This window comes from Pan troglodytes, chromosome 16 (genome assembly GCF_028858775.2).
Source record: "Pan troglodytes isolate AG18354 chromosome 16, NHGRI_mPanTro3-v2.0_pri, whole genome shotgun sequence".
NCBI classification, from domain to species: domain Eukaryota; kingdom Metazoa; phylum Chordata; class Mammalia; order Primates; family Hominidae; genus Pan; species Pan troglodytes.
This window is the reverse complement of record NC_072414.2, coordinates 7,061,676-7,083,407: the sequence shown is the minus strand read 5'-3', so window position 1 is coordinate 7,083,407 and position 21,732 is coordinate 7,061,676. Positions and strand designations below refer to the sequence as shown.

At 50.1% G+C, this 21,732-nt stretch overlaps 1 protein-coding gene across 6 annotated transcripts; it reads left to right on the top strand.

Annotated features, from left to right (window-relative positions):
• The first annotated feature begins 2,661 nt into the window (after positions 1 to 2,661).
• LOC750048 (golgin subfamily A member 6-like protein 25) lies at positions 2,662 to 10,665 on the top strand. Of its 6 annotated transcripts, none has more exons than XM_054667264.2 (10): positions 2,663 to 2,900; positions 4,548 to 4,676; positions 5,473 to 5,502; positions 5,763 to 5,813; positions 5,902 to 5,995; positions 6,091 to 6,197; positions 7,550 to 7,608; positions 7,939 to 8,080; positions 8,720 to 9,985; positions 10,369 to 10,551. In XM_054667264.2, exons 1-10 carry the CDS (start codon positions 2,757 to 2,759, stop codon positions 10,468 to 10,470), a joined length of 2,124 nt encoding a protein of 707 aa, XP_054523239.1. In that variant the 5' UTR covers positions 2,663 to 2,756; the 3' UTR covers positions 10,471 to 10,551. The 6 variants fall into 6 exon arrangements, with proteins under 6 accessions (XP_016783306.3, XP_009426958.4, XP_054523239.1 ...); XM_016927816.4 differs by having other exon boundaries at positions 8,717 to 9,985; XM_016927817.4 differs by lacking the exon at positions 5,473 to 5,502 and having other exon boundaries at positions 2,662 to 2,900.
• The last annotated feature ends 11,067 nt before the right edge of the window (positions 10,666 to 21,732 follow it).

Below are 21,732 nucleotides of genomic sequence, written 5' to 3'. Positions count from 1 at the left end.
TTTTCATTACCTTTCTTTGATTTCTAGTGCTTTTGAATCTTTTTCATTTGCTCATTGGCCATTTTTATTCTTGTGGGAAGTGCTGGTTTCTCCATTGCCCATTTTCTGCTGCAAATCATTCATTTTTTTTTCTGAGTAATTTTAAAGATTTCTTTATAGGCTAAGGATACAAACCTTTAATCTGTCATTGAGGTTACAAAGATCTTCTCCCAGTAAGTAATTTGTCATTTCACTTTATTTATTTATTTTTTGCTAGCAAAGCACCAAAGTCAAATTTCACTTAATTTTTATCCTGCTGAATGAACACATTTTAAGTTAGTGATTTTAGTGGAAACAGGAGCAGGACAGAATGTAATAATTAGATCTCGCTCTGTCACCCCAACTGGAGTGCAGTGGCATGATCATAGCTACTGCAGCCCCAAACTTCTGGGCTCAAGTGATTTTCCCACCTCAGCCTCCCAAGTAGCTCTAGGACTACAGGTGTGTGCCGCCAAGCCCAGCTAATTTTTAAATTTTCTTTGTAGAGATATGAATTCGCTATGCTGCCCAGGCTGGTCTTTAACTCCTGACTTACCCCACCTTAGCTTGCCAATATGCTGGGAGTACGGGCGTGAACTACTGCTCCCGGCCAAGAGCTTACTTTGGTTTGCTAGCAAGGTTCTTGGTATCTTTTTATATTTGAGGCTTTCGTGCTAGTGCTGAAGTATTACACTCACCATCTGAGGTTTACAGGACTTTTGTTTTAATATTGAACTGAGGGAACTGTTTAGTTTTGCATCTTTGCAGGTATACAAAATGTGCCTACCAGGACTCTGCTTTATATCCATTGAAAAGCAAGAAGTAATACAGTAAAAGTTTGCCTGGCTACAGGCTTTGGAAGAATGGAGTATTCTGGTTTAATTCTATTAACTTGGAAGGATGAAGGTGGAAAAAATTCAAAACTTTAATTTCCTGTTGAATGCAATTTGAAAATATAGCCAATGAGTCCACTTTTCTTCTCTAGTAAGTTTGGACATTCAGATCTACTTGGTCTTTTATCATAGAACTCCTAGTGCACCTGAGTCTTACGTTGTGAAAATCCTTTTCTAAAACTTTAGATGTAAGAGGATAGAAATGATATTGGATGAGATCAGGCTGGATGAGAACTGATACCTGTAGATATATTTTTTAGATGAAATCTCTGATTGCCACACGTTTTGTTATTGAACTCATAAAAATAAAACACACTGGCTGGAGGGTGGAAGTAGGAAGGAGATTTATGTCTTTTAATTGCATGTCATTGTTTCATATTGAGACAGACCATATAGTATCCCTGGCTTTGGACCTACAGAAGGAAACACATTTTTCTACCTGCTGTATGGCAGAGGTTCCTGAGCACCTGGAGGGATTATTGCAGCACGGATTGCTGGGCCCTACTGCAGAGTTTCTGATTCATTCATGTCTAGGGTGGGGCCTGAGAATTTACATTTATAAGAAGTTCCCAGGTGCTCCTGGTCCAGAGACTATATGTTTGAGAGCCACCCTTACATACTAACTGTAAATTGTAGAACTCTAGAAAAAAGCGTAGTTTGGACTGGGAGAAGAAGCACACAGGTAATGGAGCAAATCATGAAAAAGTCAACCCGTGATCCCAGGTAACAAGCAATACACAGTGACATAACACAATTCTTGGTTTTCATGATTGCAAGTCATAGCCAAGTATCGAGTGAGAAATTCAGTTTCATTTTCAGGGCTTAGAGGCCAGGTGATTCTAGAAAAATCGGATTTAGTGATTAACCTCATGAGAGTAGGAGTTATTTATGTCCTTTTTCTCTCCCCCATCACTTAGCATTTAGCCTTACTTTAGAAGGGTCCTGTATTTGCTTTAACCTTGTAAAGAACTTTGAGTGCTTATTAAATGGAAAGCCGTGTGTGTGTGTGTGTGTGTGTGTGTGTGTGTGTGTGTGTGTGTGTGTATTTAGAGACAGAGTCACGTTCTGTAGCAGCCCAGGCTGAAGTGCAGTGGCATGATTTTGGCTCACTGCAACCTCTGCCTCACAGGTTCAAGGGATTCTCCTGCCTCAGCCTCCCAAGTAGCTGGGATTACAGGCACCTGCCACCATGCCCAGCTACTTTTGTATTTTTAGTAGAGACAGGATTTCATCATGTTGGCCAGGCTGGTCTTGAACTCCTGAATTCGGGTGATCCACCCGCCCCAGCCCCCCAAATTGCTGGGATTACAGGCATGAGCCATCACGCCTGGCTCAAAGCTTCGTATTTTTAAAGATATTAGACATGTTTCTTGTTTTTTTTTTTTTTTAAAAAAACTAAACACTAATGTAGGAGAATAAGAGAAAGTTTTTCCAAAAAAGAGAAAACATTGTGATTATCTTACTGGAATGTTGGATAATAAAGTCTGCTTTATCAATCATCAAGCACACTATAAAATTTCCATTTTAATAGGACTTGTACCTCAATTGAGGTAATAAAAGTTTTAAAGTTTTTAAAGTGAAAGCCAGCCCCGCCCCTCTCCTGGAGTGGGCGGGGACAGCGGTTGCATAGGCAGCTTTCCTTGTGACAACACAGATCCTTCATGACACGCTGCTGTCTGGCCACACCTCCTTTTCCTTTCATCTTTCTCATTGACCAATGGGCTTCAAGCATTAAGGCCACACCCCTATTCTGCATTCTAGTGCAGCCCTGGTTACGCCTCCTCTGGCTCAGTCACACAGCGACGTAGAGGTGACTGGAGGTGTATACTTGTCCTCACCTGGATCATGCTGATGTGGCCCCATCCCCACCTCCCTATCCATCCCCACCTCCCTACCCATCCCCACCTCCCTACCCATCCCCACCTCCCTACCCATCCTATGATGTCCAAAGAAACCCGACAGAGCAAATTGGCCAAGGCCAAGGAACAGGTAAACGCACCAACACCCCAACCCAACCCGAGGCCCCCTCTGACAGCTGAACTGCTGCCAGAGTCTGTGCCACTCCTGAGGGACACCAGGCTGGGCACCCCCCCAGTGCCTCTGGGCTCCCCACACCAAAATCTTGTCAGCCAGCCCAACCCCCTCATAAGTCCTGCCCCTGCTCTGCCCGGCACACCAGGGTGACTTTGAGCAGGTGACTCCTGGGGCTTCCAACTCCATACTCTGCCCTTACCTCCTGCTACCCCAAACCCGACCTCCCTGGGCTCCTTGAGCTCACATCTCCAAGGACCTGGGTGCCCCAGAACCTGCCCTCACCAGTTGCCACAGGGTGACTTTGGGGATGTGACTCCTGGAGCTCCTTGCTTCTTAATTGGCCCTCACTTCCTGCCGCCCCAAGCCTGACCTCCCGGGGCTCTTTGGGGTCACGTCTCCAAGGACCTGGGTCCCAATTTTGTGACCCCCTCCCCAGTCTCAAAGCGGCAACTTGGGCATTGCACTCATGTGTCCCCCCCAACCACTCCACCGAGGAGTAGAATGTAGTGACGTCACAGTCCCTCTACAAACTGTCATTACTACCACAAGACCGGCCTTTGGTCTTAGGACCCAGTCCCCTAAGTGTTCTTGCCCACTTCTGTTTCCTCTGGTTGCAGCACGGGTTTCCAGCTGGAAGGGGAATGGGGACTGTGGGACCTAGAAGAGAGAGGTTTCAGGCTGCCTGACTTCCTTACCACAGACCTTGACAGTGTGAAAAGCCTACACCTCCCCCATGAGCTCAACACGTTGACAGTGTCTCTGGGTGGCAATGGGAGAATGGGTTTGGTTGGGTTTTCTCCCAGGCTTCTACTCTCCAGAGAGACTTTAACATTTTTTCTCAGTTCTGCACCTCAGATTTGAATTCTCCATTGTTCTGGGACCAGAGTGCCCCTCAGTCACTGGTTCTGGAGTGAGATCTGCTTATCTTCTGTGGAACAGATCTCGGGAAACTGAACTTGACAGCTTGAGTCTTCCTCATCTCATCTCAACCTGGGGTACTTTGAGTGCCACAGGATAAATACGGGGCATCTTTCTGAAGCATCAGTTTCCCTTGATTCTACTGAGAGACAAAACATTAATGTACTTAGGGATGAAAGTCACATAGATTTATAAGCATATACAAGACTTCTCTCTGAAATGAGGCTTGGGTTGTCCTCTTTCTGTTAAATTCCCAGATTTAGCAGAAAGGCTGCCTTCTGCCATGAGGAGACATTGATGTAAAGGTTTGAGAGGTACTGGTGTACTTTTTAACACTGACAGACGTGTGAGGGTGAATAACCCTAAACCACATAGTGCACAGTTCCTGCCTACTTAATATTTGCTTTTCTACCTCTGCCTCTGGTTTTGGTCCCTGGCAGCTGCTGATTTAGGGCAAAATCCCAGAGCTCAGAGTCAGAAGACTGAGTTTAAGTTCCATTACTGCCTTTTTTTTCAGCCATGGTATCAATCTCTCTCAGTCACTAAGTGATTGTGACAACATTTCCTACAGTTGGTGGCATTAAATCAGATGGTCTATAAGAGTATTTAGTATAAACTGTAAAGCAGGATGTGACTGTAGGAGCTTGTAGTTCTCATGAGTATCACTGCTCTTCCTTTCCACAGTTGACAGACCATCATCCCCAGACCAACCCTAGTGTTGGTACAGCAGCAAGCGACACCAAAAAGAAGAAAATAAATAATGGCACTAACCCTGAGACAACCACTTCTGGTGGTTGCCACTCACCTGAGGATGTGAGTCTTGGCTGGCCAGGCTCCTGGGGACAGAGGGCCCAAGGGGTGGTGGAGGGTAATTGTTAAGATTGTGGAAGAACTGCCAGGTACTGGTTAAGAATTCTGGGTTTGAATCCTACCCCTCCATCTGCTAGGGATATGATTTAGCGCAAATTGCTTGAGCTCTTTGGGCCTCTCTTTTCACATCTGTAAAATACGAGTGGTATTGTTTTCCTTACATTTGTGAAGTTTAAATGAGATTTGTCATTGTGTTTTTATGTTAATCCCTCGTCCAGGGCCTGCTGTAAACTCTCCTTCTTGGGCTTGCATTTCCTGAGGTAGAGTTAGAGAGTATCAGAGGTTTCTGTTAGCTCTGAGAGTCCGAGAGTTAAAGGCCCACTAGAATGGAAACCTCGGGGCCAAGGGCTCCTGTCTGCCTTTTCTGACCTCTATTCCCGCTGTGAAGAAGCGTCCCTGGCCTGTATGTGCTCAACGTTTGCTGAATGAATGCACCTTTCTAAATCACAAGCTGGCAGAAGGGTGGGCTTTTCTCACACTCCACCTCTGAAGGTTTCTCTTACTGTCTTTTCAAGAGAATCTAGTTTCAGACTTTGAGTTCTGTGGCTGTGGGCAAAAACCAAAAAGACCCAAATCCTTCTTCTTTGGGAGTTGAGGAGAGTTGACCAGTTCATGTTCCCATTGGGTCTGAGAACTGCGCCTTTTAAATCCATTCCTGGCCCCTGCCTATCGCTTCCTGGCCTGGGGAATAGAGTCAAGGGAGCCACCCTCAGTCACCTTCCTTTGACTCTCCCCACAGAAACAACAGAACCGAGCTCAGCTGGAAGAAGTAATGTGATTTCTTTGCTCACGACATGACCGCTGGGTTTGGGGGCACTCAGATGTAGAGACCCCAGGCTCATCTCACCCACTCCCAGACTGGGGAAGAAGGCTCACCCCCAAGATTCCACCCCATCCCCACAGGGTCCCTGATAAACTGGTCCCATGGGTGGGCCTGTTCTGGGGCAGTGGTGCCATTCTGGGGGCATGTCTCTTGCTGTGCCATCTCTGCCTCCCCCTAGCAAGAGCTCTGTTTTCCTCTTTCTATAGGAACAGAAGGCAAGCCACCAACATCAGGAAGCCCTAAGGAGGGAGCTAGAGGTGAGTGGAGGGTGTGAAGTTCCCTCCTGCCCTCTGGAGAATGTTTCTTTGCTTCTCTTTCAGCATTTGCTTGTCTTTTCTCCCAAAGGCCCAGGTCCATACCATACGAATCCTTACATGTCAGAAAACTGAGCTTCAGACGGCACTCTATTACAGCCAGCATGCTGTCAAGCAGTTGGAAGGTGGGAATCTGGCACCCCATCATCCTTCAACCTGGCACTTTGACAGGCCTTTAGGGGGAGTCCTTTGGGCCACATCTGAATGTCTCTCATTCCAGGAGAGGCCAGGGATCTGATCAGCCGCCTGCATGATTCATGGAAGTTTGCAGGAGAGTTAGAGCAGGCTCTCTCTGCTGTCGCTACACAGAAGAAGAAGGCGGATAGGGTGAGTCCAAACACGGCCCCGTCCCTTGGGAGCCCAGCTTCGCAGATGGAGGAGTGAGCCTAAAGGTCCCTTCTGTAGGATGGAGTGTCCTGCCCAGAAGGCAGCATGGCCATTTCTTGCTGCTTTTGTGTGTGGTTGTTAGAGGCAGACTGGGGCTGAGTCGGCTGTTGTGGGTGAGTTGGGGAGCACTGTGGGGAGCGAGCACTGGACATAGAGCTCAGAGGCCAAGTGTCCGCCCTGCCCATACTTGGCTGTGGCCTTGGCCAAGTCCTAAGTGGCGGTTAGGGTACTTGTACCATAAAGGTACAGAAGAGTATCTTGAGTATGTTATTATTTGTGTGGAGAGAGGGGGCAGGTGTATATGTGTGTGTGTGTACATATTATGGTAATATACATAAAACACGTTTGTAAGGATTCATAAAAAAACTCAGGATAGAGGCACAGTGTTGGGGGGAGATATTTCCCTTCTGGACTTTCTGAGCTTTGGACTATGCGAACGTATCATCCTTTCAAAAATTCAACAAAGGATTAATTTCCTCCTTCTTAACTGTGCCCCTACCTCCAGCGAAAGAATGGGCTTAGAGAATCAGATATACCTGGGTGTTGAAATCCCAGCTCTAAGTGATCTTAGGCAGCACTTAACCTTTAATACCGCATGTTTTTCATCTACACAATAGAGGTAATAACAGTAACCATCTCCTATGGAGGTTGTGAGGATTAAATGGGATTGTTAGCATAGTGCCTGGTGAAGCACTCAATAAAGGTTCCAACAATGGTAGTAATAACAGTAATAACAATAGCAATATTATCTGATCGCTCTGGGCCCCTGTTAGCCAGCCCTAAATTCAATCTCTTTCCCTGTCCCTTCCACCTTCACTGAGTTCTTTGAAAAACAAATGAGGGCCAGGTGCTCTCGCTCACGCCTGTAATGCCAGCACTTTGGGAGGCTGAGGTGGGCGGATCACCTGCGGTCAGGAGGTGACCAACACGAAGAAACCCCGTCTCTACTAAAAATACAAAATTAGCCCCGTGTGGTGGCACATGCCTGTAATCCCAACTACTCGGGAAGCTGAGGCAGGAGAATTGCTTGAACCCAGGAGGTGTAGGTTGTGGTGAGCTGAGATTGTGCCATTGCACTCCAGTGAGGGCAACAAGAATGAAACTCTGCCAAAAAAAAAAAAAAAGAAAGAAAAACAAATGAGACCATGGGCTTGGAAATGCCTTGAGAACACGTCAGGTGTGATTGAGAGTGAGGAAGTGTTACTGTGGAGTAGTCACTGTAGTAGTTGTTCCTGGTCGTCCAGCTACTGCTCTGCCTGCTCTATCCTGACTTAACCTTTCTCTATTTGCAGTACATTGAGGAGTTAACAAAGGAGAGGGACGCCCTGAGTCTGGAACTGTACAGGAACACGTAGGATGGGGGAAGGTGGAATGGGAGGTCTGGGGGCCCTTAGCATGGGTGGTGTGCTGGGAGGTGGGGGGTCCAGGTGAGCGTGGGGAGAGGCTCATACATGTTTTCATGTGTGCACACGGAAGCTCTAGTGCCGGCTGTGCCACTGACTCATGGGGTAGCCTCAGGCAACTCATGTCTTCTCTCTGGCCTGCCACCTGGGACTTTTAATTCCTGGGGTCCCTTCCAGCGCCACGGTTCTGTGGTTGTGGGGCGAGGGTAGGGGGTCAATCACCAAAGCGGTCTTTTATGTTCTTCATTCATTCCTTTCTCTACTGCCTCTGGCCATAGCATAACTGATGAGGAGCTGAAGGAGAAAAATGCCAAACTACAAGAAAAACTTCAACTTGTAGAATCTGAAAAGTCTGAGATCCAGCTCAACGTAAAGGAGCTAAAAAGGAAACTGGAGAGGGCCAAGCTCCTGCTGCCACAGGTGAGCAGCTGCAGCCCCGGGGGTTGTGGGAGACCCATCCAGCTGGGACCATGGTCTAGGGATCATGCAGGGTATGGGGAGGCTCCAGCCAAGAGCTGGAAAATGTGGGTCCTTGTTCTGGTCCCGCCATAGAATCCTCTAGAGTGTACTAAAAATGTACAAATTGGGGCCCTGCCTGGGGAATCAGAATCTCAAGAGTTAGGGCTTAAAAATATTTTTTTAAAGGATCATGGATGAAAACCATTATTTTATAGATTACATTTATTTATTTATTTATTTGAGAAGTAGTCTCACTCTGTCACCCAGGCCAGAGTGCAGTGGCGCAATCTCAGCTCACTGCAAGCTCCACCCCCCGGCTTCACGCCATTCTCCTGCCTCAGCCTCCCAAGTAGCTGGGACTACAGGTGCCCACCACCACACCCGGCTAATTTTTTGTATTTTTAGTAGAGACAGGGTTTCACTGTGTTAACCAGGATGGTCTCGATCTCCTGACCTCGTGATCCGCCCACCTCGGCCTCCCAAAGTGCTGGGATTACAGGCGTGAGCCACCGCGCCCAGCCTATAGATTACATTTATATGGCTAGCTCATGATTCTGCTTCCTTCTGAGGTTCAAAAAAACACTTTCACTATTCCAGCAGCAGCTGCAGGCGGAGGCGGACCACCTGGGTAAGGAGCTACAGAGTGTGTCAGCAAAGCTCCAAGCCCAGGTGGAAGAGAACGAGTTGTGGAACCGCCTGAACCAGCAACAGGAGGAGAAGATGTGGAGGCAGGAGGAGAAGATACAGGAGCGGGAGGAGAAGATACGGGAGCAGGAGGAGAAGATACGGGAGCAGGAGGAGAAGATACGGGAGCAGGAGGAGAAGATGCGGAGGCAGGAGGAGATGATGTGGGAGAAGGAGGAGAAGATACGGGAGCTGGAAGAGAAGATGCACGAGCAGGAGAAGATACGGGAGCAGGAAGAGAAGAGGCAGGAGGAGGAGAAGATACGCGAGCAGGAGAAGAGGCAGGAGCAGGAGGCGAAGATGTGGAGGCAGGAGGAGAAGATATGGGAGCAGGAGGAGAAGATACGGGAGCAGGAGAAAAAGATGTGGAGGCAGGAGGAGAAGATTCACGAGCAGGAGAAGATACGGGAGGAGGAGAAGAGGCAGGAGCAGGAGGAGATGTGGAGGCAGGAGGAGAAGATAAGGGAGCAGGAGGAGATATGGAGGCAAAAGGAGAAGATGCACGAGCAGGAGGAGAAAATACGGAAGCAGGAGGAGAAGGTGTGGAGGCAGGAGGAGAAGATGCACGACCAGGAGGAGAAGATACGGGAACAGGAGGAGAAGGTGTGGAGGCAGGAGGAGAAGATACGGGAGCAGGAGGAGAAGATACGAGAGCAGGAGGAGATGACGCAGGAACAGGAAGAGAAGATGGGGGGGCAGGAGGAGAAGATGCAAGAACAGGAGGAGAAGATGCGGAGGCAGGAGGAGAAGATAAGGGAGCAGGAGGAGAAGATACGGGAGCAGGAGGAGAAGATACGGGAGCAGGAGGAGAAGATACAAGAGCAGGAGGAGATGATGCAGGAACAGGAAGAGAAGATGGGGGAGCAGGAGGAGAAGATGTGGGAGCAGGAAGAGAAGATGCAAGAACAGGAGAAGATGCGGAGGCAGGAGGAGAAGATAAGGGAGCAGGAGGAGAAGATACGGGAGCAGGAGGAGAAGATACGAGAGCAGGAGGAGAAGATACGAGAGCAGGAGGAGATGATGCAGGAACAGGAAGAGAAGATGGGGGAGCAGGAGGAGAAGATGTGGGAGCAGGAAGAGAAGATGCAAGAACAGGAGGAGAAGATGCGGAGGCAGGAGGAGAAGATGCGGGAGCAGGAAGTGAGGCTGTGGCAGCAGGAGAAGAAGATGCAGGAACAGGAGGTGAGGCTGCAGGAGCTGGAGGAGAGGCTGGGGAAGCTGGGGCAGAAGGCCGAGCTCTTGGGGGGAGCAGGCGGAGGTGCATGCAAACCCTGGAGATCATACAGAACGACCTCACCACAACTTAGCAGATGGTGGTTGGCTCCCTCTGCTTTTCCACCAGTCTGTGGCCTACAGTTTAAATGGTGGGAAGAAGGGTGTGAGATTTGAGGCTGGGGAGGGAGGCATGGGCCTCTAGGCAAGGGAGGCAGTCATTTAGGCCTGGAGGAAGGGGCCAGGGCCAGGGGCCTGGATAGGCAACAGAGCCCCGCAGTGCCCTCACTACCCTGTTTATGGGCCCAGAATCTGGAAGCCAGCCACTACCTACCCTGACGCCTATCCTGCAGGTGGAGCTGAAGAGCCAAGAGGCTGAGTCTGCAGCAGCAGCGAGACCATTACCTGGGTCACCTGCAGCAGTACGTGGCCACCTATCAGCAGCTGGCCTCTGAGAAGGAGGCACTGCCCAGCTGCAGCAGCAGGAAGCTCAGGGCGAAGCGGTGGCCAAGATGGCCCACCGATAGTTGCAGGAGACCCGGTTGAGGGAGTTGATGAGGGCGGGGCCCCAAGGGGGATGATCTGGCAACCTCCGTGCCTTCTCACTCTCTTTCCTGGCCCCTTAGGAGCACCTGGAAGCTGCCATCTAATGAGCACATGACAAGAAGGCAAAGACAATAAACATGTAAAACCCAGCAGCAAGGCCTGGAGAAGAGTAAGCCGCCATGTGACTGTTTAGAATATAGTCTGAGCACAAACCTGAAAAAAAAATTTTATTTATTTTAAATTGTGGCAAAATACTGGCCAGGCATGGTAGCTCACGCCTGTAATCCTAGCAATTTGGGAGGCCGAGGTAAATAGATGACCTGAGGTCAAGAGTTCAAGACCAGCCTGGCCAATACAAAAATTAGCCGGGCATGGTGGCACATGCCTGTAATCCCAGCTACTTGGGAGGCTGAGGCAGGAGAATCGCTTGAACCTGGGAGGCAGAGGTTGCAGTGAGCTGAGATCGTGCCACTGCACTCAAGCCTGGGTGACAGAGCGAAACTCCGTCTCAAAAAAAAAAGTTTCTTCCTTACATGTATGTTTCTATTAGTTTTCTTCTTGGTCTTTCTCATTTAGTCTTGTGTTGTCTTTTGGCATTCATAGTAAACTTTTATCTGCCTCCAGAGAGTATTGACTTTGAGTTTATGGCACACAATTGGAGTAAGGGCAGATCGCCTTCATCTACTTTGAGACTAAGCTGGTTCAAAGCAGGTTTTAGGTTTTCTGATGGCTGGTCTATGTTTTATTCATTTGGACTCCTAGGGGTGGCCCTTCCAGGGTCCCCACCAAGGTCCCATCTCCTTCCTGGGACCCAAATTCTCATTAGGTCATTTCAGCCCTGTGAGAGTGCCAAACATTCAGCTAGGCTCTCCAGCCTCTTAACTACCACTTCATACTCAGTTTCTTAGCCTCTTAGCCCTCTACTGTTGACCAATCACCAAATGTGGGAAAGCACTACAGACTGTCAGGATCACCTCCTAGGCCTGGTCACTCAAGTCCTGGCTGAGGTCTCCAATTACCTTCCAACAATTGTTTTTGATTGGGGGCGGGGCACATTTTTATCCAGTTTTTCTAACTGCTCTTGTGGGGAGGCGAATCTGTAACAAGCTCCTCTGCCTTTATTGAAAGTTGAAAACCTTCATCTGTCCTCTTTTTGTTGTTTTTGAGATGGAGTCTTGCGCTGTTGCCCAGGCTCTAGTGCAATGGCACGATCTCTGCTCACTGTAACCTCCGCCTCGTGGGTTCAAGCAATTCTCCTGCCTCAGCTTCCCGAGTAGCGTGTGCCACCATGCCTGGCTAATTTTTTTTTATACCTTTAATAGAGGCAGGATTTCACCATGTTTTCCAGGCTGGTCTCGAGCTCCTGACTCAGGTGATCTACCTGCCTCAGCCTCCCAAAGTGCTGGGATTACAAGTATGAGCCACTGCATCCGGCCCATCTGTCTTTTAAAACATGTTTTTAATTGGAGGTATAATTTCTATTAGTGAAATGCACAGGTCTGGTTTACATTTTGATGAGTTTTAACTCATTTAACATTACCATGGAACCCACCTACTTTGAAGATACAGAGTATTTCTATCATCCAGAAAGTTCTCCTGTGCTTTCATGCTGTCCCGCACTCCCCCAGCAGCTGATGAACATGCTGAGGATATTGGTACTGGATTCTGGCCGCCCCAAAAGAGCCGCTTTGACCAGGCTTACCCAGCACTAAATCCCTGCCTGCTCTCTCAAAATTTCCATCTTTAAACTGGTTGTACCTATAACCCTCCCTCATCAAGTCAATAGATAAACAAACCCTGAAAAATAAACAACTCTTCCTGGCCCAGCAGCCCACAGCCTAATATTTACTGTATTCCCAGACTTTCAGAAATGTAACTCGCCTGCCGGTTCACCCTCACTAGGGCGGCAGCTGCACGGGAGCAGCTGGGCTCACCCATTAAGCAAGAAGCCAATAGCTGGACAGTGACACTCAGACCCCAGTCTGGACGAGCCTGGCTGAAAGCCCCCTTCTTTCCATCCGACTGTGGAGAAAGGGGGCGGAGCACACACAACTCTACTGCCCTCCACATCCTTCACCTGTGCTTCCTCCTGGGAGAGGGAGCCGCTCATTAATTTGGCCAAAGCCTTCTTGAGGGCTGTAGGTTTCATAGGCTGGGTGTGTGGGGGCCACCGTGCTAGAGACAGAGGCTGGTGTGTCAGAAGGCAGCCACCTGGCCAGGGGAGGGTCAACCCCCTTGGTGACCTCCTTCCCCCGGCTGGACACAGTGCCCTGCACTCTCTACATGTGACTGTTCCCCTCAGAGCTGCTTCCAGGGGAGGGGTTCTAATCCTGTGGGTGGGGACATTGTGTTACTTTACAGTGGGCCATGGCTCCCTCTGACATCTCCAACTCAGAGGCAGTAGAGAGAAGATGAGAAATTCCCTGCCCCTCCTCCCTCAGCACCCCCACCTCTGCACACGTCCATATGTGGAGACCCTGACAATGGGCCCTGGGGGTGCCGCCATCTGTGCCTGCTTTCCATGCCTGCAGCAGCCATGCCCACTCTCCAGACTCTCACCCGCCTGGGTCAGTAGACGCTTCACTGCCTGTGGTCCTGCGCCTACACCTGGGCCTCTGTACCCGTCAGTTCCCCCAGTCTGGTTCTTATTCCCTGCAAAGAGTAGGGAGCCTGTAAGGTCACCTGTTGAGCAAGCTGGGGGAGAAAAGTAGGGTGGGGATGGGAGGATGAGGAGGAGAAGCTCATGGTCATGCTGGAGACTCAGCTGAGCAGAGTCTCTGCAGGCCCATTGGCTGCCTAGCCAGTGGTGATCCTGCTCCCACCCTCATTTCTTCTTTGTTAACAAAACCATGACCTCATTAAATATTGGACACCTATAAACCTCATGGACCCTCCTCCAGCCTCCCCACCATGTACTGGTGAGTCTAAGTCAACTCTAGTCATTTCATTCCTCTGGACATTGACTGCTTAGGGCTTGGGCATGAGCTGCCTCTTCACCTGAGCCTGAGCCACAGGTACCCTCTGCACCTACCACGCTGATGCACTGGGCCAGGGAGAGCGCCATCTGGATGGAGATGAGCTGTGAGGAGCTGGTGGCTGGGCGGATCAGGTTGTTGTAACGGGTTTTGTTCAGAAGGTCGTCCATCAGTTTCTGCTCGGCATGGGCCATGCGGCAGTCCCCTGGGTAAACACACAGACATGCTGGGCCCTTGTGCAGCTGTCCCCCACTGCAGCTGACAGCTATGAAGCAGGAGCTGAGAGGGCCAGGGAGCACAGAAACCCTGAGAGGTGGCTGAAGCAGTGAAGGTGCTGGCCGGCCTGGCTCTCCCTGGGGACTTCAAATGACATTCATGACAGAGCTCAGCTACCTCCTCCCATGCCATACCTCTTCCTCCTCCTCCTCCCTCCGTCAATGAACAGCATCCCACGCTCTACACATCTGATACAAAACTGGGTGTCTCTTCCTGACCCCTCCCTTGGTTCATATAAGTGGCCACCAAGTCCTGTGTGTCCTCCCACCTCCACGGCTACAGCCATGTCCCTGCCTCCCCCGCCCTGCCCACCTTCTATTCTCTCCACCTGCACTCTGCCCCTGCCATCCATGTGCCATACAGTGGCAGACTGATCTTTCTACAGCAAACCGGACTAGGGCCCTTCCCTACCCACAGCTCTCAGAGCTGGAGGTGGAGTTGAAACTCATGTTTTGGCTTGGCATTCAGAGCTCTTTCCCCCTCAGCACTGGCTTATCCAGAGTGCTCACAGTGCAGGGCAGGAGCCTCGTAACTCAAATGTGGGTTTGGTGCAGAACTGGGTCAGAGGTGGTGCTTTCCCTATGAAGAGACAGGGCCGATATGGGGGGATTTTCTGGGTTCAAAGTTAGACCTACAGAGTGCAAAGTTTCTCTGAGGCACCAAATGGAGGGGTCCAGCTAGCAGCTGGCTCCTGGTCTGGAGCTTCAGGGAGAGGTCTCAGCTCAGAGCCACATTCAATAGCCAGCTTACATGCAGCCTCCTCCAGGGAGCCCCTGGAGCTTCCACAGCCTCCGATCTGCCCCTCTGCATACCCCAGATCTCTTGCCAAGTGGCATTTGGGTCTTCATGTCATCTCTCTCCCATGTCTGGGAGTAAAGGTGAGGTGCAGGGACTTGCACTTGTGTACTCTGGTGTCTTAAGGGAGAGTGTGTCAAGTAGAGTGGAGGCGGCTTGGAAAGAGGGAGACTCAGAGGAGAGTGAAGGACACATGACCAGGCGAGCCTGGGAGCAGGAAAAGAGAGTGAGCAGAGGAAACTGCTGGGTCAGGGGAGCCGATGGGAGGATCAGGGAATGCGGGGGGCTGGAGAGGTGGGGGTGGGGACATTGGCGAGGGGCTGCCTGCTCGCCAGGCTCAGGAGTCAGTTACATCCTCCCACAAGGGCCAGCTCACCTGGTCGCCCCAAAGCCCTCCCTCTGTGGGTGGGACCAGAGGGCCAAGAGCACGGATAACCCAATTGAGCAGGACTGAGGCGGACTCAGGTGGGTGCTGGGCCGGACTCCTGGCTGTGGGGAGCAGCCGCCACCCTGCCTATTGCATCCACTTTCCAACTCGCTGCCTATCTGAGCAGATGCGATATTGGGCACCTTGTGAAACATGCTCCTGGTGCACCTGCTGCCTGCTGCCCCTCCTGCAGAGTGCCCGGGCTCCCCAGAGGGGATTCCTATGGAGGCTTGGCCTAGATTCTGAGTCCTGCCTCTCATACCTGGGGCTGCTACCCCAGAGGCCAGCTGCTTGAGTACCCCGGAAGCCAGTCTGTAGCCCCAGGCTACAGCTGGGTGCATCCCACAGCCCTTCTCTAATGTACCTATTTGGACTGACTGCTCATTTCATAGAGAGGGGTGTGTCTTGCCCCAGACCATCTGGCATGTCTAAGGCAGCTGTGGGGTCAGAATCTGCAGCTCCCAGCCCTCAGCCCAGCAATAGTAGGAGAGGCTGGACCCCACATCTCTGAAGTCCCACTGGGTTGGTGCGAGCGGACTCCCGAGTACAGGGCTGCTCTGCAGGCTGTGGGGCTCATGCGCCAGCTCTGAGCCCACCTGATGTGCTCAAGTTGCTCACCTTTGGGCCTGTCCTGCCTCTCAGGCGTTCGGCTGACCCGAAGGGCCTCTCCCTCATCTTGACCACCAGCTACAGGCTCTGACTTAAAGGTTCCCAGAACCTTAGACCATTTGGCCGGCCCCCCATTTCTCACCTGAGGAAACTGAGACCAGAGAGGGATAGCAACTTTCTCAAGGACCCCCAGCAATTCAGAGGCAGAACCAGGTCTAGGAGCCTCTTCTCGATAGAGGTTCTCCCTGTCCCCTGAGCCTTCTTTGGTGCCTCATTAACTTCCCTGTAAGGAAACTGCCCCGCTGAGGCTGGAAATGGTGCTGTCCAGGGTGGTGTGTGCCGGTGACTGCGCCTCTGTTTGTACTTGTGAGTGTGTATGGGGGTGGGGATGAGGGGTGGGAATAAACGGCAGGGATTCTGGGGGCTGGATGCACTCCACCTCACCCCAAAAAGGGGCGCAGGAGAGCCCAGCCAAGCACAGCACGTGCTTCGACTTTCCAATCTGCTGAATGCCTGTGAGGCTGGCTGGGCCCAGAAGACAAGGGACAGGCCTTTCCCCATAGATGGCAGGGGGGCCCAGGATGGGTGGAAGCTTCTGCCGCAGCTTTGGGGGTCACAACCCAGCCCATGGGCTGACACTTAAGCAGAAAAGCCACCTCTAGGGGTCAGTCATAATCTAGTGATTCTGATGAGGAGGGGGCCCCACCAGCCTCTGTCCAGGGTCTTGTCTGGGAAAAACTGCTCCCTGGCAGAAAGAGGCTAATAATTTGAGAGAAGCCATAGCTGAAACCCTAAGATGTGTGAGTGTGTGTCCAGTTTGAGAAAGCATATCCGACTTAAACATTTGTATTGAAAAAATGGAAACATATTCCCCTTGTTTTGGAATACAAACTGCAGAAAGCAGCAGTTAACAGAATCTTATCGGAAAGGTCAGATTCTGCATCTGGAAAGGCACAGTGATTTTCAACTGCGGTGTGTGTCCTTAACTGAGGAAGGGAAGGTGAGATTTATGTTTAGTAAAAGGCAGCTATGAATTTACCTTTTATAAAGAGCTTGCCATATACTATTAGTGCTTTTTCAGTCATGTCAGAATCTGCCGGATGCCTGTGGAAATGCAAATTCCCAGGCTTCATTCCCAGAGATTCTGGTCCTGTGAGCCTAGGGTGGGGCCCAGCAAACTCTATGGGGTGGTGCAGGCTGCCCCAGGACCACACCAAGAAACACTGCAACTGGCCCCCACACACATCCCAGTCCCCAAATATGTAGGCAGGCATCTTATCTCCACAGAACAGATAGGGAAACTGAGGTCAGAGTGGGGAAAGAAACGTCATGGGGCCACCCAGCAAGTAACTGTAGCAGAGCCACGATACACCCACTGCCTGCAGTCACCATCTCTGATGACAGTTCCACCTCCCCACAGGAATCTTGCCTACCCCCACCCCTACCTCCTGCTGCCCCTATGGTGGGTCTCTGTCCAAGGAAGATGTATCCTAGGTCCTCTAGGCTGACTGCGGCTCAGAGGAAACCTTGGCCCAGAGTGTAGGAGCTAGAGGGGTCCTTGGAATTCATGTGGGGAATTTGAGGCCCAAAGAAGGCAGTCCTCACATTTGAACTCTGCCTGGAGAAGGGCTAGGTCTTCTTCCTGAGTGGTAGGTTTGACTTCACCAGCCTGGCCCTCAGTCAAGCTGGCTGTCCAGGCCCGCCACACCTTGGGGTGGGTGACCAGAGGCGGTGGTGCCATAAAACACGTTTCCTGGGAGATCCACCCCCAAAGCTCAAAACATTCCAGGGCTGGTGATTTGGGCAAGCCCCCTTCCCTCTCAGCCCAGTTTCCCCATCTCTACAACAGCTGGGCTGGTGGAGACTTCTGATACTGAGCTGCAGATTTTCTCCTGGGTGCCTACACCGCCCAGGTTGCCGGCTCCTCTGTGCCCACTCTTCAAGAAAGTCAGCTCTTAGGTAAGGAAGGTGCCTTGGCCCTATCAGGAGCAGGAGCCAGTGCACCCCCAGCTTCCCAGACCAGTGGGGATGACCCAGGCTGCCTACAAAGCTGCTGCCCAGCCCAGAGACACCCGCCTGGGAGGGTGGCCCTGGCCCTTGCAGCGGCTCTGAGAAGAGTCGGCCCCCACTCCAAAACTGGCAGAGCCACCCATGCCTTCCCTCAGCCCAAAGAGGCTTTTAGGAAAATGAATCGTCTCAAGTTGAAACCCATGGGGTTGCTGAAAGACAAGACAGTGCAGGGTGAGCTGGTGCGAGGGAGCGCTGCTCGGTGCAGACTTTGCAGGGAGGGCACTTAGGGAAAAGGACTGGAGTCTGAGAGGGTTAACTAGCTTAGGGTTAAAGGGAGGGGATGGAGCTGGAGTGAGCTGGCCTCGTCCTCCCCTTTGGGCCTTCCAGCCTGGGCTCAGGTGATTCAAGGGAGCAAGCACCTCCCTCTCCCAGCCAGGGAGTTCTCGCCACATTCTGCAATCAGTACCATTCCCTTGGGGGCTGGGTGACAGCCCCCACCTCTGGACCTGGCTGGAACTGCTGTCTCAATTCTAGATCCAAAAGAACCTCTGGCAGCTTCTCCATCTCCCTCTCAGTCCAGCCTCACCTCTTCGCCCGTGGAGGAGCTCCAACAGCAAATCTGGCAACTGGAGGAACAAGGCAGGAAGGGCAGAGTCTGAGGAAGGAACCACCTTCAAAAGGCAGCTCTGCCACCTTCTCTCCAGGACTCTCAGGCTTGCTTTCCTATTGCTCCCTCGACATCCTTTTGCTATAATCTGGCATGTTGACGTATAGTCTGTAAAAGCAACAACGCTGTTGACGTGGAGCAGACTTCCCATTTGGGATGGTTTGGAGAAGTTAGGTTTGAGGGCATCCTCTCTTCTGCAAACTGCAGCAGTAATAGATGAGATATACAAAGTAAATAAAGGCTGGGTGCGGTGGTCATGCCTGTAATCCCAGCACTCTGGGAGGCTGAGGTAGGAGGATCACTTGAAGCCAGGAGTTCGAGACCAGCCTGGCCAATATGGCGACACCCTGTCTCTACTAAAAATGTAAAAATTAGCTGGGCATAGTGGTGCACACCTGTAGTCCCAGCTACTCAGGAGGCTGAGGCAGGAGAATCACTTGAACCCGGGAGGCAGAGGCTGCAGTGAAACGAGATCCCGCCACTGCATTCCAGCCTGGGCGACAGAGTGAGACTCCATCTCAAAAAATAAAAATAAAAAATAAAGTAAATAAAAAAGACATGCCCAGGCTGAAAAATAAGTTAATTATCTCCATGAACGAAAAGCAGAAAAGAAATGCAAAGTGGTTGGAGGCTGAAGAGCCTGGACCCTGCTGGGCTTTGGGAACCAAAGATGGTGGCAAGTCCTTTGGGATAAAGAGGGACCAAATGACTCCTAGCTAGAAGCTGGGAGCTTGGGTGTACCCCAGTACTTGAAAGGATGCTGGCTGGGCGTGGTGGCTAATGCCTATAATACCAGCACTTTGGGAGGCCGAGGGAAAGTAACTCTTATGTCAGTGTGAAGCAAATCAGACAGGACAGGGGAACATGGAGGGGAGGAGAGCCCAACCAGGGCCTGGTTCCAGACCCACCGCACCTGCCCCGTTGAGCCAGGAGCACAGGTGGCTCTCTGCACAACACCAAGAGCAAGGACATGCTTTCAGCTCCACTTTAACTCAGGTTCCTAATGTGACAGCAGGCTTGTCAATCCCACTTGCCCCCGTGGCTCACACCAGAAAACTACCAGCAGCGTGAGTAAGGACAGAAGCAGGAGACAGAGGACCAGGGAAGGGGAATCCCACAGCAACCCACAGGCCCTCATCACACATGGCAAGGATGCGCCCTCACTGGGCTCACCACCACCAGACATCACCTTCACTACCTGATACCCTGCCTGGATAACACCACTGTAACACAAGAAACAGGTCTAGAATCTAGCATGTATGCTACACCTGAAGGAGCAAGAGATGGTAATAAAATACAATTAAATTTTTAGTTTATTTAATATAAAATTTAGAGCCATAATCAAAACGTGTAATTCTGATGGGGTTCACTACTTATAAAAACTTCACAGCGCTCTATTTTCAAATGTAAATGGTATTCTGTGGCTCCTCGCCAGCATGTAAATAATGATTTACTCTGAAATACGTTTCACGGCTTATTTTTGGCAAGCAGCGATTTCTCCAACTCACGTTTTCCAAGGGAAAAAAGGACATGAAATGTCTCCAAAAGTCTCTTACGATCTTTAGATAAACTACTGTTCAACAACTGCATCCGCCAAGTCAACACATCAAGAATCCTTCACTCACAAACACTTAAGGTGAGAAAACAGTGTCTACCCATGCAGGAGAGGGAAACATTATCTATGCTTATGAAGACAGCCTGGACTATCGGCTACTGAAAAACTGTGAATGCATTTTTCTTTTTCTACTTTCCAAAATTTTTGTGAGGTGATACTTACTTCTATGTTTGTGTCTATTCTTTTTATTTTGTATTTTTTAGTAGGTACATCCTTACTATAAATCTGCTGTAGAACCAATGTCCCATACAGGACCCCACATGCCACAGGAACCAAAAAGTCACATGCAGCGAAGACGAAGACACAGGAGACAACCTGTGTGGACAGCACAGAGCCACCTGCCCAGGACACCAATGGAGCCACAGGTGCAATTCAAAATGTTCTTAGTCGTATTAATAAACATGGCCAGGTGCGGTGGCTGACGCCTGTAATCCCAACACTTTGGGAGGCTGAGGTGGGCAGATTACCTGAGGTTGGGAGTTCAAGACCATCCTGGCCAACATGGTGAAACCCCATCTCTACTAAAAATACAAAAATTAGCCAGGTATGGTGGCATGCTTCTGTTAGTCCCAGCCACTCAGGAGGTTGAGGCAGGAGAATCATTTGAACCCAGGAGGCAGAGGCTGCAGTGAGCTGAGATCATGCTACTGCACTCCAGTCCAGGCAACAGAGTGAGGATCCATCTCTGGGTGGGGAAAAAAAATTGTTCTTAGTCACATTAACAAAAGTAAAAAAAAAAAAACACACCAACAAGAAAAACAACAACATATAAAATTAATTGTAATAATGGCTGGTTGCAGTGGCTCATGCCTGTAATCCCAGCACTCTGGGAAGCCAAGGCGGGCAGATTACTTGAGGTCAGGAGTTCGAGACCAGCCTGGCCAACATGGTGAAACTCTGTCTCTACAAAAATACAAAAATCAGCCAGGTGTGGTGGTAGTCCCAGCTGCTCGGGAGTCTGTAGTCCTGTAGTCCCAGCTGCTCAGGAGGCTGAGGCAGGAGAATCACTTGAACCCAAGAGGCGGAGGTTGCAGTGAGCCAAGATTGCACCACTGCACTCCGGTCTGGTCAACAGAGTAAGATTCCATCTTAAAAAATAAAAATAATTTTAATAATGTATCATAGTTATTCCAACAGATCAAAAATATGACCATTTCAACATGAAATCAATATAAGAAAAATTATTGAGATATTTTACCTAGGTTATTTCATATTAAGTCCTCAAAAACCATCTGAGTAGCTTACATATGTAACACATTTCAATTTGGACAGTGAAATTTGCATTGAAAACATCTGATCTCCATTTAGACTCATAAAATACACAGTTGACAAAGTAGACTCCCAAGGCCAAGTGATTCTAAACATACTTAAGTGCTTTCTAATAACAGAATCAAAATTTCAAACCTGCATTTTAATTAATAAAAATTAAACATATAAAATATTCAGTGTCTCAGCTATGACGGACAGACTTCAAGTGCTGATCAGCAAACGGTGTTGAGTGTAGCCAGACGGGCCAGCGCAGGCTACACAGCTGCAGCTCAAACAGCACAGCTGCAGGTCAAACAGGCCAGTCTCTCTGCGCATGGGAACAGTCTGGGCAAGCAGGAGACGGGGAAAACGGGCACTGCCCTCGTGAGAACAAAGGACCCACAACAGGAACCCTGCACTCACCTCCTGCCAAAGACCAACAGCCCCACGAAGCAGCCACCTCAGAAAAGGGAGAGGCATTCAAGAACTTAGAAAAGCACCTCTGGAAAATGCTCACTTTAAAACTTTGCATGTAACTGTACATTTTAA

Bases quoted from the DNA above. Each gene is read 5' to 3' on its own strand.
- LOC750048 (XM_016927816.4), top strand. From the start codon at position 2,757: ATGCTGATGTGGCCCCATCCCCACCTCCCTATCCATCCCCACCTCCCT. The intron at 5,814-5,901 runs GTGAGTGGAGGG...TTTCTCCCAAAG, and splicing joins CCCTAAGGAGGGAGCTAGAG to GCCCAGGTCCATACCATACG. The intron at 5,996-6,090 runs GTGGGAATCTGG...CTCTCATTCCAG, and splicing joins TGCTGTCAAGCAGTTGGAAG to GAGAGGCCAGGGATCTGATC.